This window comes from Capra hircus, assembly GCF_001704415.2.
Source record: "Capra hircus breed San Clemente chromosome X unlocalized genomic scaffold, ASM170441v1, whole genome shotgun sequence".
Classification (NCBI taxonomy): Eukaryota; Metazoa; Chordata; class Mammalia; order Artiodactyla; family Bovidae; genus Capra; species Capra hircus.
In genome coordinates, this window is record NW_017189516.1 from 46109944 (window position 1) to 46136784 (window position 26841).

The following is a 26841-nucleotide window of genomic DNA, read 5'->3' on the forward strand; positions in this document are numbered from 1 at the left end:
GGGGCGGAGCCTCCGGAAGGCGGGGCTTGCATTCGCTCGCCGCCTGAGGCGCCACGCGCTGCAGTTCAACAACGCGGTTTTCAGACCCCTGCTTCCGAGCTAAGCCTTGGCCGCACCTAATTGGCTGTACGGCCGTCACCCGCACCGCGGCCCATTTGCGGTCGGAAGAATCGGGCCCTATCCGGCCGCCGTAGCCGCCTCTCTCTGTAGTGGGCGGGGCCAAGGCTGGGGTGACCCCGCCGGAGCTGCCGCTGCCAGCGACATGTTCAAGGTGAGAGAGTGGAGCCGGGTCACAGCTGTCACCGCCCCCTCCCGGCCGCCCGGAGCCCTCTTCGCGCTCTCGTGGGCCTCTCCGGGGACCAGGCCCGGCTCGTCCCGAGGTTTTTTCCCGCCTCTGGGCCAGCTGCGTCCCGGCCTCGCTGTTCATTCAGAGATCCGCGTGGAGCGAGCGGCTGCCGGGCGGAGGCGTGAGACCTGGGGTGGCTGGGTGGGGCCTTTTGGGTTGTGCTCTCGTGAATAAAACACTTAAAATTTTAAAGTATCCCTCAAAGTATCCACCCTCTGGCTGGTCCCCTCTTGTGTTCGTTAGGAACGTTAGGCCACATCAGGGCACTGCGGGGTTCGGCTTTGGTTGCCTGGCAAGGTCAGGTTTCAGAACCTGCTGTATGAATGGGGGAGGGTCACCTTTGGAGAAGCTGCTGCAGAAAGTTAGAGAGGCTGGCCTGGGAAGGGCTGGGTGAGAAGGAGCAACTGGAACTTCTCTCCCCCTCCCAGCAAACGTTATATAGTATGAACAGATTGACTTCTTTCCATTTTATGAACTCGTGTCCTTTGAAAGAAGTTGACTTTTACAATGAAGACTGTCTCGGAAATCTGCATTTTAATATGAAGGCATTGTTCTCCTTTAAAAAGAGTAAATGGTATTTGTATATCACGAAAAACAAATCACAAGCTATTAGAAAGGAGTCTACAAAATCGAGTCTTGAAGCAGTGCACCCATAAAGTAGTGCTAATGAAATGTCAGAATTGTACTATTTAAATGTTTTATTGAGCTGCGATGTGCTTTGGGGGCATTAGGACAGTATAAAATCAGACCATGAATTTGGCCTTCCACTTGTGGCATTGCCACTTTCCAGCTGTGTGACCTTGGGCAAGTCACTTGGCCTTTCTGCGCCTGATTTCCTGTTGGTGAAATTGGGGAACCAGCTTCTACCTCGTAGGGTTGTCAAAAAAAATACATTAGGTGTGAAGCACTTGGAAGAGGCCCTGACACATTTGTTTTCAGGCAGCTCACAGTTTAGTTAGAACAACAGATCACAAAAGCATCTTGCATTCATTTCATAAATTTGTGTTGAAACACTTATGTGCTAGGAGTTTGGCTCAGTTTTAGGGTTGCAACAACTAAGGATATGCTATGATCAATTTATATTGTTATTAATGTACTGTGGTAGTAAAAAGGAGAGTAGGATCTGTCTTACTACTCCTGCTGCTGCTGCTAAGTCGCTTCAGTCATGTCCGACTCTGTGCGACCCCATAGACGGCCTCCTACCAGGCTCGTCTGTCCCTGGGATTCTCCAGGCAAAAAACACTGAAGTGGGTTGCCATGTCCTTCTCCAATGCGTGAAAGTGAAAGTGAAGTCGCTCAGTCGTGTCCGACTCTTAGCGACCCCATGGACTGCAGCCTACCAGGCTCCTCCGTCCATGGAATTTTCCAGGCAAGAGTACTGGAGTGGGGTGCCATTGTCTTCTCCTAGGAGTTCTCAACCTGTGGATCTCATTCCCTCAGAGGGTCTGCGGGTAGAATTCGGGGGTCCCTGAACTTTGATGGGAAAATATAATATTTTTCACTAATCTTCTGGTGAAGTTTATCATTTCCTTCAGTTATGAATGTAGGTAACTGTTTCAGTTATCCATTTTTGGATAAAACCACAATGATTTTTTATTTCTCACTACCTATAGGTTGGCTGGGCAGTTATAAATTCAGCTGGTGGCTAGACTACAAGGTGGCCTTTCTCCCATATCTGTGGGCCTGGGGCCCGTCAGTATGGCTATCTTGGGCCTCCTCACATGGTTACTGGTTTCCAAGAAGGCTTGTCCTGAGGCATGAACACCTGCTTGCATCACATTTGCTGATGTCAAGACAAGTTACATGGCCAACCCAGAGTCAGTATGGTGGGGGACTACACAGATCATAGATGTGAGGACATAGGGTTCACTGGGAGCAATTCATTTAATAAGCAACTACAGCAACAAGCTACAGTAGTATTAGCAGTACCTGTCACCAGTTGAAGTCAGTAGGACCAGTGCATGTCACAAACATTGTCATATCACATTATAGTTGTTGCAGATCTCCAAATATCATTTATATTCATCATTACATCAAAATTATAGTAGTTATAAGACTCACTTTTATTTAATGAGCTAATAAACACATTACTGTATCAGATTTTTGGTCTTAAAAACAATTATACTGCACTGTAATTGGCATTTTATGCAATTAGAAGCATTTTTTGGAGAAGGGGTCCAAAGTGCTCATCAGACTGCTGAACAGGTCTATGATGCAGAAGAGCAAGGAAGCCCTGGGGACTTCAGAGGAGGCAAGTTTTGAGAGACAGGAGTTCCTCAACTGATTGAGTTGGGGAACAGCAGCAGTGGTACTCCATTGGGAAAGTGTCACTGACTTAAGTTCTGCTGTATCAAGGAAAGGATAAAGGGAGCTGAAATTGTTGAAACTTTTTTTTTTTTTGAGTAGAAAAGCTCAAACAAACCTTGGTGGATACCAAAATGTAAGGAGGAGGAAGAGGGGAGGCCAGAAATTTTTGAAAAGCAACTTTTGATAAGTAGAAGTAGGGTCATAAGAGTGATATTTAGAAAATGAAGAGAGGAAAGTTCGGGGATGTTCAGTTCAGTTCAGTCGCTCAGTCGTGTCCGACCCTTTGCCACCCCATGGACTGCAGCATGCCAGGCCTCCCTGTCCATCACCAACTTCCAGAGTCCACCCAAACCCATGTCCATTGAATCAGTGATGCCATCCAACCATCTCATCCTCTGTCGTCCCCTTCTCTTCCTGCCCTCAATCTTTCCCAGCATCAGGGTCTTTTCAAATGAGTCAGCTCTTCGCATCAGGTGGCCAAAGTATTGGAGTTTCAGCTTCAATATCAGTCCTTCCAATGAACACCCAGGACTGATTTCCTTTAGGATGGACTGGTTGGATCTCCTTGCGATCCAAGAGACCCTCAAGAGTCTTCTCCAACACCACAGTTCAAAAGCATCAATTCTTCAGCACTCAACCTTCTTTATAGTCCAACTCTCACATCCATACATGACCACTGGAAAAACCATAGCATTGACTGGACAGACCTTTGTTGACAAAGTAATGTCTCTGCTTTTTAATATGCTATCTAGGTTGGTCATAACTTTCCTTCCAAGGAGTAGATGCTTTCAATTTGGGGAAACCCAATGGCATAAACAGTAAGGAAAATTATCTCACAAAATCCAGAGGAAGGGTGGATTCCAGTGGGTCAACAATGTTTTCAAGGTCCCCATCTCTTTTCTTGGCTTTCCACAGTAAGATTGGTTCTTAAGTTTGCAATGTGACTACTAGTAATATACACTTTCTCATCCACTAGAGCAAGAGAGGACAAAACTTCAGGCTTGGATTACACTCTTCCTTCAATCTGATTGGATCAGCTTATGTCAGGTGTCTGCACCTTACCCAATAGCCAGTGCCCGGGGAATGGCATGACCTGATGGGCTTAGACAAAACAGAATCAGCTCAGGATGGGGTCACTCTGCCTTAATCACTTGGGAGAGAAATGAATCCATGAACACAATAGGACACTGGAAACTGGATGTGCAACAGCAATGTCTGTTACAGAAAGATGAGTTAGATGGGTTTGGAGAAGTGTTCACTTATTTGGGCAATTTGGTTGGAAGACTTTCATGATCTTTATACATGTAGGTTTACTGGTGGAAGTGAAAACTAGATTAATATGGGTTGGTGACTGAAAGATGAATTAATGCAATTTAGAAGATTGACTGTCAAGGGAAGTAGGGAGAATATAGTAATTAGAGGGACATGTTTGGTCAAGATTTTAGAGTTGTTTTGTGGTTGTTGCAGTATTCAAGATTTGGCAGTGTTTATGGCCTCGGGAAAATTCCATAGATAGAGAAACATGGCAGGCTACAGTCCATGATGTCACAGAGAGTTGGACATGGCTGAGTGTGCATGCACACAAACACATACACTCCATGGCCTTGGGAAGAACGTAGGGAAGAAACTTTTACAAAAGAGAATCCCTCAGCTTTGAAAAGGAGGAGAGATAGTCCCTTCCACTTGTGAGATGGTAGGGAAAGAAGGATGGCAGTGATGATAGACCACTGCTTCTCAACTAGATGGTATCACTTGCCTTGCATATGTTTTAGAAACTTGGTTGGTTCTTCACATCTTTTTTATTAAAAAATTTGGGGGGGGCATGCCATGTTACATGCGGGATCTTAGCTCCCCAAACAGGGATTAAACCTGTGCCCCCTGCAGTGGAAGCATAGAGTCCTAACCACTGGATTGCCAGGGAAGTCCCTGTTCTTCACATCTTTTAGTTGTGTTGAACATGCTGAAATATAATGCTTATAAATCTTTCCTTTTCATTCTCCATTGTGTTACCATCAAATCAATATATTGGTCTCTTTTTTTGGACTTATATGTGTAGGGCTTCCCAGGTGGCGCTAGTGGCAAAGAACTCGCCTGTCAATGCAGGAGACATAAGAGATGTGGGTTCGATCCCTGGGGCGGGAAGATTCCCTGAAGGAGGAAATGGCAACCCACTCCAATATTCTTGCCTGGAGAATCCCATGGACAGAGGAGCCTAATGGGCTACAGTCCATAGGATTGCAAAGAGTTGGACATACTGAAGCGACTTAATACACAAAATACATATGTGTAGCTCGGTGATGAATTTTACTTCAAGATACTGGGTTGGCCAACAAGTTTGAGTTTTTCTGCAAGCTGGTATCGGAAAACCCTGAATGAACTTTTTGGCCAACCCAATAGCAGGAGTTACTTAGAAAATTATTTGTCATAAATGTCAGTGTTGGGACTTCCTGGTAGTCTAGTGGTTAAGAATCTGCCTTGCAATGCAGAGGACGTGGGTTCAATCCCTGGTTGGAGAACTAAGATCCCGCATGCCTCAGAGGAATTAAGCCCGCACACCGCAACTAGAAAGTCTGTGGGCCAAAACGAAGATCCTGAGTGCTGCAACTAAGACCTCATGCAGATGAATAAATATATAAATAATCAAATATTTTTTTTAAATGGAGGTGTCAAATCTAGTAAGTGAGGACCAGTGCTCCTCAAACTTCAGTGTGCATGCGACCTCTTGTTAAAATGCAGATTCTGATCCAGGAGGTCTGGGTGGGGGCCTCAGAGTCTCCATTTTTTTTTGACAGGCTCCTGGGTGATTTAGATGCTGCTTGTCTCCTTTCATAATTTGAATAGCAAAAACTGAGGCAAATTGGGAAATGAATGGTTTCTTTGGTATTTTCCAGGTGAGTGATTTTATGAGCATGGTGAGATTTGGAAGAGGCATTGACCAAAGAGCAAAAAAGATAAGTGAGAGGCTTTGAGGGCTCTGCTGAGAGCTGCTACTAGCCCTCTCTTATGATTGCAGCCTGGGAGTGGGGATGAGCAAATGGTAGGGACTGATCAGGTTTATCAGCTTGTGTCAGCTAGGACTGGAGGGCAGAAGAGTTGATGATATAGGTGTTGATGGAAAAAGTAAAGTTTGCATGGCTGGTTATGTGTATCAGTTCAGTTCAGTCTCTCAGTCATGTCCAATTGTTTGTGACCCCGTGGACTGCAGCACGTCAGGCTTCCCTCTCCACCAACTCCCGGAGCTTGCTCAAACTCATGTCCGTCGAGTCGGTGATGCCATTTGTTGTATGCATATACAATTAAAATATTGAAACTGTTAGCCACTATTTTGGTTTAGCTATCCATCTTCAAGTCAGTAGGGGGCACTGGTGGATTACAAAACACGTTTGAAAAGCTGCCCAGTGTTTAGTGCTTTGGCTTCCCTGGTAGCTCAGATGGTAAAGAATCTGCCTGCAATGCCAGAGACACAGGTTGGATCCCTGGGTCAGGAAAACCCCCTGGAGAAGAAAATGGCAACCCACTCCAGTATTTTTGCCTGGGAAATCCCATGGACAGAGGGGCCTGGTGGGCTAGTCAATGGGGTTGCAAAGAATCAGACTCGACTTAAGTGACTAACACTTTCACTTTTTTCCAGTATTTACATTCTATTACAGGAAGCAGATTTTCCAGGTGCTGCTGCCAGAAGCTTGAATATTGACTTCGTACACCCAGTCTCCAGATTCATGTTACTAGATTTCATTCATTGCACATATGTCTATCACAGTTAGTTCATCTATGAGTTGGGCACTGTACTGTACCTTGCCAGGTGTAAATGAAACGACCCGTTTTTTTTTTGTTTTTTTTTTTTAACCTGGGAGAGAATCCCCAAATTTGGCCACATAGCAGAATTATTCGTTAGATAGTCTCCAAGGTGCTGCTCATGGATCTGATTGAGTTTTTAAGTGAGGTCTAGGAACCTCTAGTTTTGAAAAAGCCCCTCAGGTGACTGTGAAACCTAGGTTTTAGGAGCTCATGATGCGATCAGCGGCACAGATAGGGATAGTTCATTTGGATGCACTGGGACAAGTGCTCTGATGTAAGAGTCAGGGAAATGTAGAGCAGTAATTCTCAACCTTGACTGCATGTTAGACTCACCTGGGTAGTTTTATAAAAATTTTGTCTATTTTTATTTTTGGCTGCCTTGGGTCTTTGTCGCTGCACAAGGGCTTTCTCCAGTTGTGGAGATCCGAGGCTCCTTGTGGAGCGCAGGCTTCGGTAGTGCAGGCTTCGGTATTTGTGGCTCATGGGCTTTGTTGCCCCAAGCATCTTCCCAGACCAGGGATCGGATCTGTGTCCCCTGCATTGGCAGGTGGATTCTTAACCACTGGACATCCAGGCAAGCCCTCACTGGGTAGTTTTTTATAAGTCCCTGTGCCCAGACTGCACCGGACCAATGCCATCAGAATCTCAGGTTGAGCTCTAGGCATCTAGTTTGTAGGGCATGCAGCCAAACTTGAGAAGTACTGACTTAGAGGAACAAGCACCAGCAGGGGGCATCAGGAGACTTGGTAGAGGAGAACATGCTCTGGTCCTGGTCTTTGAAATGGGGCAGACAAGGTTGAAAGAGCCTTCTTAAGCAGAGAGAAAAAGCTCATGCAAGGACACAGGTGAAAGTTCAGTGCCAGGATAAAACCTGGGCTTCACCGTGTAACCTGGGGTGAGTTACTAGTGTTCTGTAGCTTTGTCCTCATCTGTAAAAGGATAGGACTAGTTGCAACCTGGGACTTCCCTGATAGTCCAGTGGTTAAGACTCTGTGCTTCCAATGAAGGGGGCTCAAGTTCAATCCCTGGCCAGGGAGCTAAGATTCCACATGCCAGTTGGTGCAGCACCCCCCCTCCCCCCGCAAAAGACTAGTACCAACCTTACATTGTTGTGTGGATTTAAATTAACTCAGACGCAGAGTTTAGCACAGCGTTTGGTACAAAGTAAGTGCTCTGTAGACATGAGCTGTTAATATCTTTTAGTTGGTGTCTTGTATAGGTGGCTGCTACGGTAGTGTTATGGTGGTGCACAGTCTTGGGACTTTCCAAATTTATTTTTTAATGTCAAAACTTGGTATTTGATTGGATATGGCAGAGTTGGGAGAAAGAGAATTTCAGGATGCTGCCCAGGCTTTTGGCTTGGAAAATTGAGTGGCTGTTAGAACTATTGAATGAGATGGGAAAGTGGAAGAAGGCTGAGTTTGGCTTGAAAGAGATGATAACTTGCTTTTGAATAGGTTGGACTTGTAGAAGTTTCTGTGGACATTAGAGGTGGTAATCAGTTAACATGGAAGTAATCAGTTAACATGGAACCCAGGAAGGTGGAGTTTTCCTGAGAGATGTGGGCTGAAGGTAAAGGAATCATCAAGTGCCTCAAGGGCCGGAAGATAGCCTAGTGAGAGCTGGTCTATGTCACTTCCTTCCTGTGGGACGGAGATGTGACCTGTACTCAGAGCTCACTGCTCAGAAGGGCCTGAGGTGACCGTATCCTTGGCTATAAGGTGTTATTACCTCGCATATGCTTTGTGACTGTTTGGTCTTGATGTAATGCCTTTATTGCCTGTCCTTCTGAAATAAATTTTCTTATCATGAATAGTATGTTACTAATATAAACTGAGGGGAGAATTACACTGATAAATGGAAAAGGAAAACCATCTGTAAATTGGAAAAGAAGTACTGTAACTTTATTTTACTTGTATATTAAATGTCACATATTTTGAAATAAAGATTTTTTTACCCTTACAGTTTAAGTATCTCTGAGGGAACTTTCCTTGAGGAATTATAGTGAATACATTTTGCTCACATAAAAACACATTTACATGCAGAACTAACTGAATATTCTTCCTTTCTTACCCTTCAAAGATGTTGGGTGGTAGATCACAAAGGAGAAGGAAAAACTGCTTTGTACCGCAGGCTGCAGTCAGAAAGCACAGGCTCAGGTTCTGGTTGTGTTTCTGTTTTCTGGCTGAGCAACTTTAATGAGGTTTCTTTATCTCCCCAAGTCCCCTTATCAAGGTGCTGTGGGGACAGTAACAGGCCCTACATATGGCACAGGGTTGTTGGAAGGTTTAGATGCAATAACATATGTAGGAAGAATGGTAAACTGCCAAGCACTAAACCGATGTAAGGTACTTGTGATCCCTTTTGCACCATACCTGTCCACCAAAATGATCTAGAGTTTCAGGTTAGCACTGTCGACCTAGGGCTGTAAAAAGTAGCTCAAACTTGAGTAAATCCACTTCTCATTTGGAACTGAATTCTGCTCAGGACACTGTACCACTCTTTGAAAATGCAAATAGCTTCTCATGTGCAGCTAAGAATGGAAGAAGAGAAGGAGGAAGTAGATGAATTATACCCTAAAAGAACGGGGAGCAGAGACAAAATGGGGAACAGTAGATAATGCACTTGACATTTATGATAAATTTATTGCCCCATGAGACCTATGTATATTTACTGACTTTTTTTGATTTAAAGGTTTAATGTTTTAATTACATGTATATGTACTCCGCACCCATGTCCTTTCTAGGCTAGCTGGGACTTCTTAGAGCCTGAGAAATGAACTTTGATACTTGTTTGTACAGTACATTTAAAATTACTGCAAGTAGTTAGATGCACAAGAAATCTCTGTAGCAATGATACATACCTACTTCAAAAACTTGAGAATTGACTTATAATATGACAGGAAAGTGCCAAAAGATTTTTTTTAATAAAGGAATTAGAGTTTGTATCAGTTGATTTTCCCCAGTAATGCTAAAGTGGAAATTTATGGTTAGTGCATACAACATGAAACTTCATATGGATATTTTCAGGGAGGAAAAAAACTCAGTCTTGAGATATATTTTAGAATTTGGAAACTACTTGTTTTTCGCTTTTGCTACATGGCCTCATGCCAGTTTTATTAGAAACCTTGAACTGCCAATTACTTAGTGTGGTGGATTTCAAAACTTGGTTCATTGTACACTAAAACTTGTAGAAGGAGGAATTTAGAGCAAGGGTTGTCTAGTTTTCGTTATGCTGACAGCCTATAACTTTGAATATTAAGCTGTGTTTTCATGAGAATAGCACTATAGACAGAAAGTTATATTTTGAATGAATATTGTTTTAAAGGCACTTTGAATACAGCCACCCTTTGTCTTCCTACTTCTTTCTCACTCTTTGAAGCAAGCGGTTTGTTTTGTTCCAAGCCCTCACTGGCTCCAACTTAAGGACGTCTTTGTTTGGTTGGGTGAGGATGAGGAACCCTCTGTGGGAGCTAGAGACAGGTTTACAAGTACATGTTCACTGCTTTAGTTGGGACACAGACACGGTGATTTCTTTTTTTTCAGATGTTCCTATTCATTCCTTTGAACAATCTTTTAAAATAGGATATATGAAAACAATAAAGGTTCATTTTTCTCCCCACCCCCCGACTCTGTAGATGTCAGTCTTGTGAAATAACAGCTTGCTTTTCTTGTGCTTGCTGAAATGACTCTCCTTTCCCATTAAAGGTGCTGCTTCATGTGTCATTTGATGACATGGGTTAAACTGGTGAGTGAGTAGGTGAACACCAAGTGATAGGACTCCAACAAGTTTCCTAAATCGTTTGCTAATGGCTTACCTCACTTGGCAAATATTGACACTGAGCCCGTTGGTAGAGTCACATGGTTTGGAAGCACTGTTGAAAGTTGCTGTGTTTAGTCCAAATATTGACTTTTCCTGTTTTTGTTCCTTATTTTCGCAGAGATTTTCATTATGAGTCTAGACTGTCATCAGCTGATTTGAGCCTTGCTCACGATTTTTTTTTTTTTTTTTTACAAAAGAATTTTGCAGTTTCCTTTTCTTTGAAGGATAAAAAGCCTGTGAATAACTGAGATGAGGTTGAGGGCAGTTGTCAGTGAGTTCAACGTTCTCTGTGCACACAGTGGTCTGTTAGGAAAAGCAAAAATCCGGGTGTAGATAGACTTTACTTTGACAGAATACCTCTTCCTCTTAGAAGACGGAAATCCTTTTAGTTGTTAGAAAATGTAGAAGCATTTGAAAGGGAAGTCTTGAAGTAATTATTCCCTTGTTTTTTTTTTTTTTTTTTTTTGCTGCCTATATTTCCTTAACTTAGAAAAGATTGAATGGATCTTGGGATGCCATTCGGGTTTAGGTAAGCACTGTTAAATTTCTGTCTGAATGAGGAAGTTCAGAATAAATTTGCTACATGGTAAATTATATGTCATCTTTGTTCCAAGTCTGTGAAACCAGTACAGCCTAACCAGATGACTCAAAACCGGCCTGAATGAACAATTATCTCACTCTTTGGCTCTGAGGTTTCCTTCCTGTTTATCAGACAAGTTTATTTATTTATTTATTTTTGTGTGAATTCAACAAAATTCTGTAACTATTTTAAAAGATGAAACAATTGCAGGTGAAACATATTTGCTTTGCTTTGCTGACCTAATTTTGTGGTGAATTCTGCCCTCCAATGATAAAATAGGAGGTTTTCTGAGAAAAAAAAAAAAGTTAATCTTGAAAATACCCTTGGTTTTTTTCTTCCCTTATCTCTTTAGATCACAGTGTGTTTATAGTGGATGAGGAGGAACTAGGAAATATCAGTTAACCCAGCACAGAATTAACAGAATTCAGAGTTTCTCATAAGGTAGTTCTATGTTTGTCATAGTTGGAAGACAGTTTTTCTTTTCGTTGGTTGAAGTCTGAACTCTTAAAATACTAACTTTATAGTCCCTTCACTGTGAAACAGATCGAAATGATTGTGGTTTGTCTTGTTGAAGTGTAAGGGCTCCCAGATTTCTACATGCAAATGAGGGCTTGTCAAAATAGTCATTATTAAGAGGACAGATTTAATTACCTTGTCAATACATTTCTTCCAAACATGCCGTCACTGATCAGTATATTTATTCCAGAAATGTCATCTGATCAAAACATTTTATCCTTTTTCATTTGGAATTACCCTTGTATTCTCTGGCAGATTGTTTAGAATATCCTCAGGAGCCAGCCATTTTTGTTTCTTGCATGTTATAAAATTAATATTCATTGTAAAACTTCAGGATATTCAGTTAATTCTAAAGAATCATCCTCAATCCCACCGCCTGTATATAACCACTGTCATATCTTTCTCAGACTCATTTCTGGGCATACTTTTATAGACATCCTTAGTTTGATATTTTAAAAAACCTCACAAATCCCCCACCCCTTTAAAAAAAATCTTATTTATTTCATTTTTTAATCTGCTTTTATTTCAGATATATTGAGACATTTTCTTACAGTCTTAAAATTTGATGTGAAGGCATTTAGAAACGAAAGCTGTATGATCACATATTGAAAGTCAATTTCCTTTATTAATTTGGTATATAAATAGTTACAGTAAGTTCTGATGTGATCTATCAAGGTTACTACTTTGGAGAGAAAAATTATTTTTGAGAAGGAAAAGGTATACTGTATTTTTTTTCTGGTTGCTTTTTTTGGTGTTGTGTACCTTAATCATTTTTCTTAAGTTCCATACTTTTTAATTATGGTGATAAAACTCATATAACATAAAATTTACTAGCTTAACCATTTTAAGTGTATTGTTCAAGTGTGTTACATATATTCACATTGTTGTAGAAAAGATTTTCATGTTACCAAACCAAAACTCTGTACCCATTCAACAAAAACTCCACATTTTCTCCTTCCCTACAACCCCTGGTAACCACCATTTTGCTTTCTGTTTCTATGAATTTGACTACTTTAGATGCTTCATATAGATGAAATCATACAGTATTTGTCTTTGTGACTGACTTATTTCACTTAAGGTTCTAATATTCCATTGTATGTATATATGGCATTTGCTTAGCCATTTATCTGTCCATGGACAGTTGGGTGACTTCTCACCTTTTATTTGTTGTAAATAATGAACGTGGGTGTGCAAATACATCCTTGAGGCCCTGCTTTCAATTCTTTTGCATTTATATCCAGAAGGGGAATTAATGGGTCATACAATAATTCTGCTTTTAATTTTTTGAAGAGTTTCCATGTTGTTTTCCTTAGTGATTGTACCATTTTATAATCCCACCAATAATGAATGCACAAGGGCTCCAGTTTCTCTCTTATCTTCTCCAGCACTTTTATTTTCTGTTTTTTTTTTCATAGTAGCCACCCTGAGGAGTATGAGGTGAGAAAATAATTTGAAAAATAGTGTAAATCATGCTAAAATAACTTTTCCTTATAAAAAGTCAAACAGTACAGTTATGATAATTATCTGTTTTCCATCATCTGTGTCCCTCTAATCCTCTTCTAAGAGAAAGCCTTTGTTACCAGTTTGGTGTGTGACCCTCCAGATTAGAAAGGATTGCTGTATCAAATGTAAGTACTGTACTGAATGCTTATTATGGGGGGAGGCATATTCTTTTGATGTTTGGAGAATGCAGACTCATTTAGTTTCTCTTTATTTTTTATTCAATTTATGGCTCATTACTAAGAACAGCAATACAGCCTGATTTGGGCAAAAATGTTTATTGTTTTCATCATTTTGTTTTACCCTAAATTCTTTTACATAATCTATTGTTTGTTTTATGTTCTTTTTTTAGAACATGAATAACCTCAAAAGTATTGTCAGTTTTCATAGACGTAAAAAAAAATCCCTATCAGATTTTTCCCTCTTAAACAACTGGAAAGAATCAGATTAAAAGCATTTTGTTTTTAAGTGAAAAATGCTTTCAGATGGAAATTTTTGCAGAAAAGGTTGATTGAGGATCAAAGAAGTAATGTAACAAATAGGGAGAAATTGCATAATTGTGCCTCGTTTCCTGTAAATATAGGAATATCTAATTTTAAATGGCATTTACTTTTAAAATGTTCCCAAATGCCATTTATTTTCCACCCACAGTGATAGATACAAAAGTGATGTTAACCAATAACTTTGGAAATAGCTACACATTTTAGTGTACCAGTTATGTGACAGCTAGTTATATAATAGCTAAAATGGGCAGTAATTAAAGCATTAGATTTATTTCTACAGTTTTGCTACCAGGTTATTTATTTTGAGTAGATTATCGTTGAAACCCCATCTGATCTTGAGATTAAAAGAGAGCTTCTGGATTGAGAATGTTGATATGTAAAAGTCATGGTTTATGGTTGCTTGTATTTGTTCCATCTAGAGATTGTAGCTGTTGTTGTTTAGACACTCAGTTGTGTCTGACTCTTTGTGACCCCGTGGATTGTAGCCCACCCAATTCCTCTGTCTATGGGATTTCCCAGGCAAGAGCACTGGACTGAGTGGCCATTTCCTTCTCCAAGGGATCTTCCTGACCCAGGGATCCAATCCAGGTCTCCTGCTTGGCAGGCCGATTCTTTACCACTGAGCCACCTGGGAAGCTCATAGATTGTAGCTAATTATGAGTATAACTGAAAAGATTGTAATGTGGAGTGAGAAATCATCCTTATGATCCAAACCTCTGTTTCTTTTGTTACTCTTTACAGAGACTGTTCTAGTGACATTGAGTCTTAACATCAATCGGTTGGGTGACTTTGCTTTAAAAAAAAGGAAGGAAGACAGGAAGGCAGGCAGAAACTTTCTGATCGTTGATTTTCCTTTCTCTCTACAGTTGTTCCCCAGAATTTCCAGTTGTGGTACATTATTCCTTTTTCTGTGTTACTCCTGTCCTTTGTCTGGTAATGCACTTATCACAAGTGGCATAATTATTTGTTTATCCAAACTTTATTAGATTGTGGGAGCAGTGACCGCATCTTATTGTCTTTGAAGTCTATTTTCACTGTTTCATTAAAGAATTGCTTTGATGGTGTCTTGTGTGTGGCTTGGTAGGGCTGTTAAAGGATGTAGGGAAACTCAGAGAAAAAGAGCTTTTTGGAAAAAGAGAACTCATTATGAGGTAGCAATTGAAAAACCTGATGGGGATGTCCATGGGGAGTTAGACAACCAAGCTGAGGCTTAGGGAGCGACCAGGCCTCGGAATTGGCCTACTGATTTAAGCCTGGTGGGCTGCCATCTATGGGGTCGTACAAAGTCGGACACGACTGAAGTGACTTAGCAGCAGCAGAGAATGGGAGTTGAAGACTTAGATGTAATGAAGTTGAGCTGGAGTGAGAAGAAGAGAGGATTAAGGACTACTCTGACTCATCAACCTTGAAGAGATGGGCAGACAGAGAAAGAGAAGGCCCATATAGGGATTGGTGGAGTGCCCTACAAAGCTTAGAGAATGGAGCTAGAGCAGATTCTTAGAAACTAAAGGAAGAGAGAGTTTGGTGGAGGGGTCACCAGTTTCAGGGCACAACTGAGATGCCAGGTGTCCTTTGCAGTTTAATTACTGGGAGGTCATCAGTGGCCTGGGAAAGGCCCCTTTTAGATATCTTGAGTAGTGAGGGGAGGAGGGAATAAAATAGAGAAAGGAGGCAGAATCTGTCTTTCTAACTTTGTGTTGACATATACATACAGGAAAGTGCACAGATCACAAGAAATTTTTGCAAACAGACTGTACTGGTATATCTTGTACTCGAGAAACCTTCAGGGCCCTTCTACTTACTCACCAGCTCACTAAGGATATCCACTGTTCTGTCTTCTAACCAGTCTTTTTTTTAATATAAATTTATTTATTTTAATTGGAGGTTAATTACTTACAATATTGTATTGGTTTTGCCATACATCAACATGAATCCGCCACAGGTATACACATGTTCCCCATCCTGAACCCCCCTCCTTCCTCCCTCCCCGTACCATCCCTCTGGGTCGTCCCAGTGCACCAGCCCCAAGCATCCTGTATCATGCATCAAACCTGGACTGGCGATTTGTTTCATATGTGATATTATACATGTTTCAATGCCATTCTCCCAAATAATCCCACCCTCTCCCTCTCCCACAGAGTCCAAAAGTCTGTTCTATACATCTGTGTCTCTTTTGCTGTCTCGCATACAAGGTTATCGTTACCATCTTTCTAAATTCCATATATATGCATTAGTATACTGTATTGGTGTTTTCCTTTCTGGCTTACTTCACTCTGTATAAGAGGCTCCAGTTTCATCCACCTCATTAGAACTGATTCAAATGTATTCTTTTTAATGGCTGCGTAATACTCCATTGTGTATAGGTACCACAGCTTTCTTATCCATTCATCTACTGATGGACATCTAGGTTGCTTCCATGTCCTGGCTATTATAAACAGGGCTGCGATGAACATTGGGGTACACGTGTCTCTTTCAATTCTGGTTTCCTTGGTGTGTATGCCCAGCAGTGGGATTGCTGGGTCATAATGCAGTTCTATTTCCAGTTTTTTAAGGAATCTCCACACTGTTCTCCATAGTGGCTGTACTAGTTTGCATTCCCACCAACAGTGTAAGAGGGTTCCCTTTTCTTGACACCCTCTCCAGCATTTATTGCTTGTAGACTTTTGGATCAAAGTCATTCTGACCAGCGTGAAATGGTACCTCATTGTGGTTTTGATTTGCATTTCTCTGATAATGAGTGATGTTGAGCATCTTTTCATGTGTTTGTTAGCCATCTGTATGTCTTCTTTGGAGAAATGTCTATTTAGTTCTTTGGCCCATTTTTTGATTGGGTCGTTTATTTTTCTGGAATTGAGCTGCAGGAGTTGCTTGTATATATATGTATTTTTTAATGTCAGTGGAGGGAGATAGAAGGATAGGATGGTAGTTAGGGGACTAGGGGTAGAGGGAATTGTGTTGTTTTTAAGATGGGAAAGATTTTCTTGAATGTAAATAAACCCCATAACTTCTCTAGTGGTTGGCCAGTCACTGTTTCTTTTTATGTTTAGGACAATTTTCATTTCATCCTTTCAAGTGTTTTTAAAAGTAAGTACAATTCAGTGTTTTTACAAACTTAAGTTGAATAATTGTTCCTCAAGCGTCTGCTTTTGGAATAGTGGTTTTCTAAACTTGGCTGATCATGGGAATAGATTCTTGGGACTCTCTTAGGTTTACTGACACTCTGGGGGAAGGCACTGGAATCTGTGAGTCTAAAAAAAATCCTCAGGTGATTCTGAAACCTTTTGCGTTACACAGTCCTGGTACACAGTACATTTTATTGAAAAGGAAACTGGTATGTGTATGTATATATACAGAAATACATACTCATATATGTGTATATATATTTTAAATTTATATATATGTATAGATAAATTTATTTTATTGACCTATAGTTGATTTACAGTGTTGTGTTAGGAAATTGGCATATATTTTTAGTGGAAATTCTAGTAAAATAATATATCTGTAATGGTGGGAGAATAAAAGGATACTCTTCTTAATAATGAGAGAGACTATATGCTATGTTTTCCATAAAATTGATAAAGCAAATTGTCAGGGTTTTGAGCCCAACTGTTCCTGAGCATCCTTGAATAATTCTGAGGATGACTGATTCAGCTTGAGATTTATATGTGTCCCTAAAGCAGTCTGTTTCGTCAGAGCTATGGTTTTTCCAATAGTCGTGTGCAGATGTGAGAGTTGGATCATAAAGAAGGCTGAGCACCAAATAATTGATGCTTTTGAACTGTGGAGCTGAGGGACCACAGCTGAGGGACTCTTGAAAGTCCCTCGGACTTCAAGGAGATGAAACCAGTCAATACTAAAAAAAATCAACCCTGAATATTCATTGGAAGGACTGTTGCTGAACCTGAAGCTCCAATACTTTGGCCACCTGTTGTGAAGAGCTGACTCATTAGAAAAGACCCCAATGCTGGGAAAAGATTGATAGCAAAAGGAGAAGGGGGCGGCAGAGGATGAGACGGTTAGATAGCATCATCCACTCAATGGACATGCATCTGAGCAAATTCTGGGAGATAGTAAAGGATGGGGAGCTTGGGGTGCTGCAGTCCATGGGGTCGCAAGGAGCCGGACACAACTTAGTGACTGAACAGCAATATCATAGCAGTTTTCCTGGGACACAATCAGAAAGTTGTCCTGGAGCTAGAGTTCTGGACAGTACACTTTTATTTGCAAAACAAGGACAGGTTAGCCTCTGGGTACCCATTGTGATCTGAGTGTGAACTCACCTGATTAATAGTTAACTGTGTACAGGAATCTGCCCTTGCTGCTAGTGCTGAAGGCTAAACTCAGTCTTATGCCTGAGTCTTAAAAAAATTTTTTAAGTTATAACCTGAGTTTTTTTGAGTTAACTCATAGTGAAGTGAAGTCGCTCAGTCGTGTCCGACTCTTTGCGACCCGTGGACGGTAGCCCACCAAGCTCCTCTGTCCATGGGATTCTCCAGGCAAGAATACTCATAAGCCTCCCGTAAACTCTCAGGACCATGTCTGCTTAAGTGTCGTATCATGGCGTGCATGCATATGTTCACTTCAGTTGTCTGACTCTTTGCGACTCTATGGACCATAGCCTGCCAGGCTCTTCTGTCCATGCGATTCTACAGGCAAGAATACTGGAGTAGGTTGCTGTGCCCTCCCCCAGGAGATCTTGACCCACGGATACAACCTGTGTCTCTTACGTCTCCTGCACTAGCAGGTGGTTTCCTTACCACTAGTGCTACCTGGGAAACCCATGTTACCTGATGTGGAAAAGATCTGTAAAAAAATATTTGTTTTAAAATGGAATTCTAGTTGACCTCTTCCAATTGTTATATCTTATATAACACTACTTTCCTAGCCAGATTTGTTTTTGTTCTTGTCAGTCCTTGATGAGCTCCAGTGGAGAGAGCAAGAAGTGGAAGCCTTTTAAACAGCGGTGGCCTGCTCTTTTACGATATTTCCTGTTAGGGCTCCATCCAACCAACTGCCAATCCTGGTGCTCAGTTTGCATTGACAATCAAGTGCTCTGTGGACTATGTGAAACAAAAGTTGAGAGACAAAGAGAGCCCACAGGTCTAAGATGGAGAATATACCTTGATAAGCACAGCATATAAGATGTATTCTTAGGGAATATAGTCAGACAGAAAGAAAGAGGGTTAGCCACATGAGCCAGAGAACTCCATGACACTCCCTCTGAAGTCTGCAAACTCAGGGTCACCCAGCTGACGTGTTTCTCCTATGACTATGGGTCTCTTACAGCTACCTTTAAAATCTCAAGGAAGCCAATACATTGGTCTCCTTAATTTGAGACCTTCAACTAGCTGAGTTCCAGGAGGGGCGTCTAGTGACTGAAGGGCACACTACAGAGGATAGGCTGGACCTAAAGCAGTGCAGCCTTTGGATCTAGTTAGTCCCATGGCTGTAGCTTAGCACTCATTGAAGATACAGAGTGGACTTGACTTTGATCTAGCAACCCAGACTCCTCTAATTCAAGGTAGAAAATGTTTAATCGGGCCTTAGAAGGTGCATATGTACCCAGTTTCTGAGCCCAGCCATCTACCCTGGGTGGAGAGTGAGCCTGGCAAACAAGGAAAGATTCTCAAAGACTGTCACTTGGGACAGTGAGTGCTCAGGCCATGGGTACACATAGTTTAGGGGTCCTAGCCCCTCACCAGAAGAGGTCCAGGGGCGATCTCACTTCCCAGGAGGTATTTTTAGTCTGGTTGTACCATGATGGGTCAGGATCCCTCATGGAGAGAGAGCACCTTTGTGTTCATGTCTCACAGGGCAGCATGACAGGAGTGCCCATGAAGAAAAGGTCAGAAAGCCAGCGCTTTAGTGATTATGACCCAGTTGGTTAAATCTTTCTTGAGGACATCAAACTTCCAGATTCCTATTCTTTTTCTTCACCAGGGAGATAAAAGATTAAAGAAGATTATTCTTTGCTCCTTTTATTGCCCTCACACTTTCCTGGGGTGATCTCTGCCCATTTTAACAGACTTTTCTTCTTAAATTCTGATATTGAGTGGCTTAACCCAAACAGTCAATATGAGCTCTGACAAATTATGATAGCCACCCGATAGGGGCCCACCATTGAGAATCTCCATTTTGATAACATCTGGTCAAGCCAGATGGAGTAGTCTCTCACCAAGAGCAGCCCTCTTTGCTACCAAAAAAGAAAATAAACCACCCGAGATGCTGGGTAGTGAATCAACATCAGACTTCTCTGCCTATGGATCCTTTACCCAGGCTCTTCCTGTGAGTTTGCACTGCACAGGTCAATACCATCAGAACCTTACCATGGTCAGGTGTGTGGCTGACTCATTGCTGAGAATGACCCTTGACCTGCAGTTTCCACCCATATTTTGGCATAAACGACATGATTTATGTGTGTGTGAATTTTTTTTGACATACAATTTATACACACTGAGATGCACAGGTTGTAAGTTATACGGATTATAATGTGAGCTTTGACAAATGTATACACCTTCTATAAGTCTCACCCAATCGAGATACTGATCATTTCTGTCACTGCAGAAAGTCCCGTTGTGCCCCTTCTCCACAAGTCAACCCCCCACACACTTCACCTCCCTAGCATTGTTTTTGTTCAGTTCCTAAGTCGTGTCTGACTCTTTGTGACTCCATGGACTGTGGGACGCCAAGCTCCTCTGTCCTCCGCTATCTCCCGGAGTTTGCTCAAACACATTCCATTGAATTGATGATGCCATCCAACCATCTCATCCACTGTCTCCTCCTCCTACTGCCCTCAGTCTTACCCAGCATCAGGGTCTTTTCCAAAGAGTCAGCTCTTCACATCACGTAGCCAAAGTATTGGAACTTCAGCTTCAGCATCAGTCCTTCCAGTGAATATTCAAGGTTGATTTTCTTTAGGATGGACTGGTTTTGTTTCCTTGCAGTCCAAGGGACTGTCAAGAGTCTTCTCCAGCACCGCAGTTCAAAAGCATCAATATTCTTTGGCACTCAGCCTTCTTTATGGTCCAACTCTCACATCTATACATGACCACTGGAAAAACCATAGCTTTGACTATAAGGACCTTTGTCGGCAAAGTGATGTCTCTATATTTTAATATGCTGTCTAGGTTTGTCACAGCTTTTCTTCCAAGGAGCAAGTGTCTTTTAATTTTGTGGCTGCTGTCACCATCTACAGTGATTTTGGAGCCCAGGAAAATAAAATCTGACCGGATGCCATGATCTTAGTTTTTTGAATGTTGAGTTTTAAGCCAGCTCTTTCACTCTCCTCTTTCACCCTCATCAAGAGGTGCTTTAGTTCCTCTTTACTTTCTGTCATTAGAATGTTATCATCTGCATATCTGGCATTAGAGTGTTGTCATCTATATATCTGCAGTTGTTGATATTTCTTCCAGCAATCTTGATTCTAGCCTGGGATTCATCTAGCCTGGAATTTCACATGATATACTCTGCATAGAAGTTAGGCAAACAGGGTGATGGTGTAAAGCCTTGTAGTACTCCTTTCTCAAATTTGAGTCAGTCTGTTGTTCCATGTCTGGTTCTAACTGTTGCTTCTTGACCTGCATACAGGTTTCTCAGGAGACAATTATTGACTGTGCTAATTTCTATCACGGCATATTAGGACTAAGTCCACAGATTTTAAAGCATAAAGATTTCCTTAAAATCTAAATGGTGAGAAATATCAGAAAATAATGTTTAATCAAGGAAATTGGCACTTCTCAAGGCAGGAGGAGGCCTCCAAGGAGACTTCTGTGAGTATCTGGACACATTTTTGACTTACGGCTGGGAGGGGTTGCACTGGTATCTAGTGTGTACAGGCCAGGATGCTGCTGTGCCCCCTACAGTGCACAGGACAGCCTCCCAACAGAGAATGATCCAACTCAAAATGTCAACATTGCTGAGACTGAGAAACCCTGAAGTAAACTTCTGCAGAGAGAATTGTGGCCCTGGGGAGTGTTAATTTCTGGATGGCCCAGGTCTCTGGGGATGAGGCTTTGTTGTTGTTGTTGTTTTAATTTGTTGAGAGCCTGCAATAAACTGAAAGGGCAACTGCAGGAGAGAACTTTCTTAAGTTCCTCCACCCTTGGAGCCACACTTCCTGCTGTGGAATGGGAAGGAAGGTAGGCTTGGGTCAGGAGAGGCTGACTGGAGAAGAGGGAGAGGAAGAAAACAACTTGGGCAATAAAAGGGCAGGCTTAGCATAATATTAAAACTAGAAAAAATGGGCAGGAGTGGGGAAAAGTAGAGATTAATGACTCCTAGGCACAGCAGCTAAGAATCTTCCTGCCAATGCAGGAGACTCGGGTTCAATCCCTCATCTGGGAAAATCCCACATACTGCGGAGCAGCTAAGCCTATGCTCTAGAGCCCTGGAATTGCAACTTCTGAGCCTGTGTGCTGCAGCTTCTGAAGCCTGCTTGCTTAGTGCCTGTGCTCCAGAACAAGAAGCCACTGCAATGAGAAGCTCCTGCTTCATTGCAGCTAGAGAAACCCCAAACAAAGCAATGAAGACCCAGCACAGCCAAAATAAGTAAGCTTAAAAAAAAGTTAATGACACCTAAAGTACAAGCAGCAGAATAAAAAATAAGTGAGACTACATCAAACTCAAAAACCTCTGCATAGCAAAAAAAAAAAACAAACCATCAACAAAGTGAAAAGACAACCTATGGAATGGAAAAAAATGTTTGCATACCATGCATCTGATAAAGGGTTGATATCTAATATATAGAAAGAACACATACAAGTCAGTAACAAAAAACCAAATAACTCAGTTAAAAAATGGGCAAAGGACCTAAATAGACATTTCTCCAAATATGATATGCAAAAGGCCAGAAGATACATAAAAGGATGTTCAACATCACATGTCATTAGGAAAATGCAAATTAAAACCACAATGAGATATCACCTCACTCCTGTTAGAATGGCCATCATGAAAAAGACAAGAGATGAATGCTGGCATAGATGTGGAGAAAAGGGAACCCATGTGCACTGTTGGTGGGACTGTAAATTGATACGGCTACTATGGAAAACAGTGTAGAGATTCTTCAAAAAAGACTAGCAGCAGAACTATCATGTGCTCCAGCAATTCCACTTCTAGGACTATATCCAAGGGACACAAAAGCACAAGCTCAAAAAGGTATCTGCACCCCCATGTTCATAGTGTTATTTATAATAGCCAAGACAAGGAAACACTCTAAGTGTCTATTGATAGATGAGTAAATAAAGAAATGTATGTGTATTGTGCACACACACACATACATATATATAATGGAATATTGTTCAGCCATAAAAATGAAATCCTACCATTTGTGACAACAAGGATGGACCTTAAAGACATTATCCTAAGTGAAATAAGACAGAAAGACAAATATCATGTGATCTCACTTATAAATGGAATCTAAAAACAAACTTAGGCAGTGATGTGTGCCGGTTAGTTCTCAGTAGAACTGGAAAAATGCATATAGATTCCAGCAAAATGTTTAATTTTAAAAGTAAATGAGTTGAGATTGAAAATAAAAGATGAAAGTGAGTGAGATTAATCATTAAGAACATAAAAGTAGAAAATTAAAACAGTAGAAGGCTACGAGAGGAAATATGTGAAAAGTAGGGAGGATTAAAGATTGAAAGCAGGAATCAAGAATTTAAAAGGTCAACACAAGGCATTGTATCAAATGAGGAGGAAACAGGGGTCAGCATGTACCCAGAATGCTTGGATGGGGAAGTGGGAAAGGGATGAGGCACCAACTGTTGCTGGTAAGAAGGGGAATTGAACAAAGTCGGGATGGGGCCAGCCAGCTGGCTCAGTGGAAAGTCCCCAGTATCAGCAGTGTTGTCAGTAGTCTGAACAGACCCAGAGGGCAGAGAGCGCTGAGTTGGCACCTCCAGATACCAGCAGCCTGATAGGCCATCTCCTGGGGAGTGGGGAGGGGCATACTGACAGCAGTGGCTCACTAACCTTTATCCTGAAAGCAAAAGAAATTAGTGGCAGTATTGTCTGGAAATTAATACCTTTCAAGTATTCCACTTAATGCTTTGGGGTGTAGTCATTATTTTTAAACCAGTTTAAGTAATAACCATTTCTTTAAAAAAAATAGCTTTCAGCTCTTTGTTTGCTTCTGAAATATGGGAATTTCCTTGTGTGTGTGTGTGACTCCAGGCGTAAATTTCAACAGACCTTTTGAGGTTTTAACTAGCACTATATGCTTTGTGAGTATTTCTGACTAACCTAGTCTTTCGCATTACAGGCATTGCAAATCTCGGGAACAGGATTTCCATGATGCTAAATCATGCCTGAGTAATTAGAACAGGTCAATCACTCATTTACTTTTTGCCTGTCTTCTGTCCCTTCATGTAGGCAGAAACTATTCTTGAGCATTTTTAATGTGTTAAACACAGTTGTAGGCATGAGGAATACAGGGTGAGACACAGCCCCATCCTGAAAGGGCTTGTAGTTTGGGAGTGAAAACTTCATAGACATAAATAAATGGATAAATAAGACAAGCAATAAACCTCTATGCTCCTGGGCAATTGTACAGAAAGCAAAGCAAGTGTAGAACATTCTATATGGAGGAACCAGCATGAATGAACCCATAAAGCTGGAAAACAGTATGGGAAGAATGCAGGAGTCCAAGTTTTATGGGAAAAGGCAGAGTGACTGATGAAGTTAAGAAGGTGGTTGGGGTCAGATCATAAATGGGCCTCTTAGGCTTACATAGAAGTCCTAGGTAATAAATACCAAAGGGTCTCAAATACGGGTAAAAGATACTCAGGTTTGCAGTGTGGTGGTTTGAGTCATTGAGAGGGCCAGGTGAACAGTTAGAATTAACTGTTGAAACAATCCAGGAAAGAAACAAGGGTCCAAGGAGAGAAGAAAAGAGGAGAGAGTAAATTAAGTTCTTTTAACAGGCAGAATTACCAGGACTTAATAACCAATAGGATGGGGGGTGTGGAGATGACCTTAGAGTTTCTGATTGGGTTGTCTAGTTGGAGGGTGGCACCATTCCTGAGAGAAAAAGTAGATGAAGAGTGGGCATTTCAGGTGGAAAGATTCAAGATGGTCAAGTGCTGTGTATTAATTTTTTTAATGTATTATTTTTTAAGACTTTTCTTGATTCTACAGCACACATTCACCTATCAGGCCTCATATAGACTTGGAGGCACAGTCACGATCCTGATGAGCTGGTTTTGGGTGTGTTTGGTGTTGGGAGCTTGTGTCCCATCCAAGTGGAAATGTCCAGAAGTAATAAGATAAGTGAGTTGAGAGCTCAGAAGAAAGCTCTGGCCTGGGGTTGCATGTCTGGGAGTCGCTGGCTTTGTGTTGAAGCCATGGGCATGAGTGACCTGGTCAGGGAGAGCAAGGCACAGAAAGAGTGTGAGTTCAGGAACTGGGATTAGCGGAGAGCAGCTCTGGGTAGGAATGGAAAGCAAGGGCTGCTGAACATTTCATTCTTAGAATTACAGAAAGGATCTTCACTCTGTTCAATGAATCAATTGGTGAGATCATTAAAAACTCCTTTCCCTGTTAATTGGGGGGTGTGTGTGTGTGTGTGTGCTGTATCTTTTATTTTACTTAAAAAGCTAAGTAGAAAACTCAGGAACTACTGTCTTTTGGAAATGAAGATAAAGGTGACTTGGAATTTTGAGTCCATGAGGACACGTTTTTTAGGTTCTGACTTCCATAAAACTTCAAGAATACATTTATTTCCCATAACGTACAGTAAGCCTTTTGGAGCAGAAGTGGCTGAGATTGCAAGTGTGCCCACGTTACACACCTTCAGTTTGGAGAATTGGGAGAAAGCTTAAATTGCTTCTGTGTTTCAGGTAATTCAGAGGTTCGTGGGGCCGGCCAGCCTGAGCCTGCTCACCTTCAAGGTCTATGCATCATCAAAAAAGGACTCACCTCACAAAGATACTGTGAAGGTTAATGAGGTAATATGTTGTGATATGTTTTGAATATCTGATAGTTACTTTGGGAAGGATACAAATTGACTATCAGGAAGATATAACAATTCGGAAGATATTTAAAAGGAGGAAATATATTTCCTTATAGTTTGTTTTTATATGTGGGATGCTGCTACACTATGGCTTTTTCAACTTTAATTAATGGTACTTAGCTAAGGGGATAATTAAGGAATATTTCTTAGATTTTTACTGGGAAAACTGCTCTATCCCAGTAAATTGTAAGCACAAGTCACTTCTAAGTGATCTTCCTGCTTCTAGACTGCTTATTAAGCCAGGAAAACATTCACATTTTTTCCTCTCCTAAGCAATTAAAGACCAGGGCTCATCCTGCTTCTTGGCTGGATTAGAGGTTTATAAGTGAAGTGAAGTCTCTCAGTCGTGTCTGACTCTTTGCGACCCCATGGACTGTAGCCTGCCAGGCTCCTCTGTCCATGGGATTCTCCAGGCAAGAGTACTGGAGTGGGTTACCATTTCCTTCTCCAGGGGATCTTCCTGACCCAGGGATCGAACCCGGGTCTCCAGCATTGGAGGCAGATGCTTTAACCTCTGAGCCACCAGGGAAGCCCATAGAGGCTTATAAGTAGATGCTCAATAAATATTGAATATATAAAACAAGAAATCATCTCTCCATTGTTTACATTCCCTTTTGTCTCTACTTCCCACTGATTATTTTGGCTATTTGGTTTCTTTTGAAACTAAAATACTCTGAGTAAAGTATCATAAAGATCTACCTTCAGTCATGATCATGGTTACTTGAATGGTGTTTACATAAAGCTAAATAGCTTATTTTTTTTGCCCTTTACTCTCTTCTTTTCAGGCCTTGGGGGAATGGCATCTTTGAGGGTGAAGAAGGCAGCCCGTGGTGGCTCTGAAACATTTCCTCTCTGCCTGGGGAACAAACCTGCTTTCCTGCTTTCATTAGCGTTAGACTTATCATTAGAAGATGACTAGAATAGACTAGACTAGAGCCAAGTCTAGACTGACTCTTCAGTTACTCTCAGGCTTTTTTTCCTATCCCACCACCCACCCTTTAGAATAATAGAATCCTTTTTTTCTAACTAAATCTAAGGTGAAATAACAGATACCAGTATATAAAATGGGTGAAGAGGGCTGCTTTGTCTGCTACAAGCAGGGACGGAGGAGGCTACGACACCTCATAAGAGCCCTGCTCTCTTGGCCTAGGCCATATTAAGAAAGTAAGTATGGTACAAAGATGGTCTAAAGCAAGGTTCAGGGTGCATGTAATCCTTAGTCACTGTAGTTCATGAATTACTAGAAATATGATGCTTGTAAATTTGACAGTTGATTATTATTTCATTTCTGTATACCCTTCTTCATTTTTTTCTGTTTTGTTTGTCAATCTTTACAGCTTTCACTCTACTCCGTTCCTGAGGATCAGTCTAAATATGTGGAAGAACCAAGGACCCAACTTGAAGAAAGCATCTCTCATCTCCGACATTATTGTGAACCATATACAAGTTGGTGTCAGGT

General features: G+C 41.4%; 1 protein-coding gene across 1 annotated transcript in view; it reads left to right on the forward strand.

Annotated features, from left to right (window-relative positions):
* Positions 1-27: 27 nt before the first annotated feature.
* APOO (apolipoprotein O) overlaps positions 28-26841 on the forward strand; it is a 67389-nt gene continuing 40575 nt past the window's right edge. The window contains exons 1-3 of the mRNA XM_018043998.1: positions 28-271; positions 25210-25317; positions 26720-26839. Of these exons, the coding sequence (XP_017899487.1) occupies positions 263-271; positions 25210-25317; positions 26720-26839 (237 nt within the window). The 5' untranslated portion in view covers positions 28-262. The remainder of the gene's footprint in view (positions 272-25209; positions 25318-26719; positions 26840-26841) is intronic.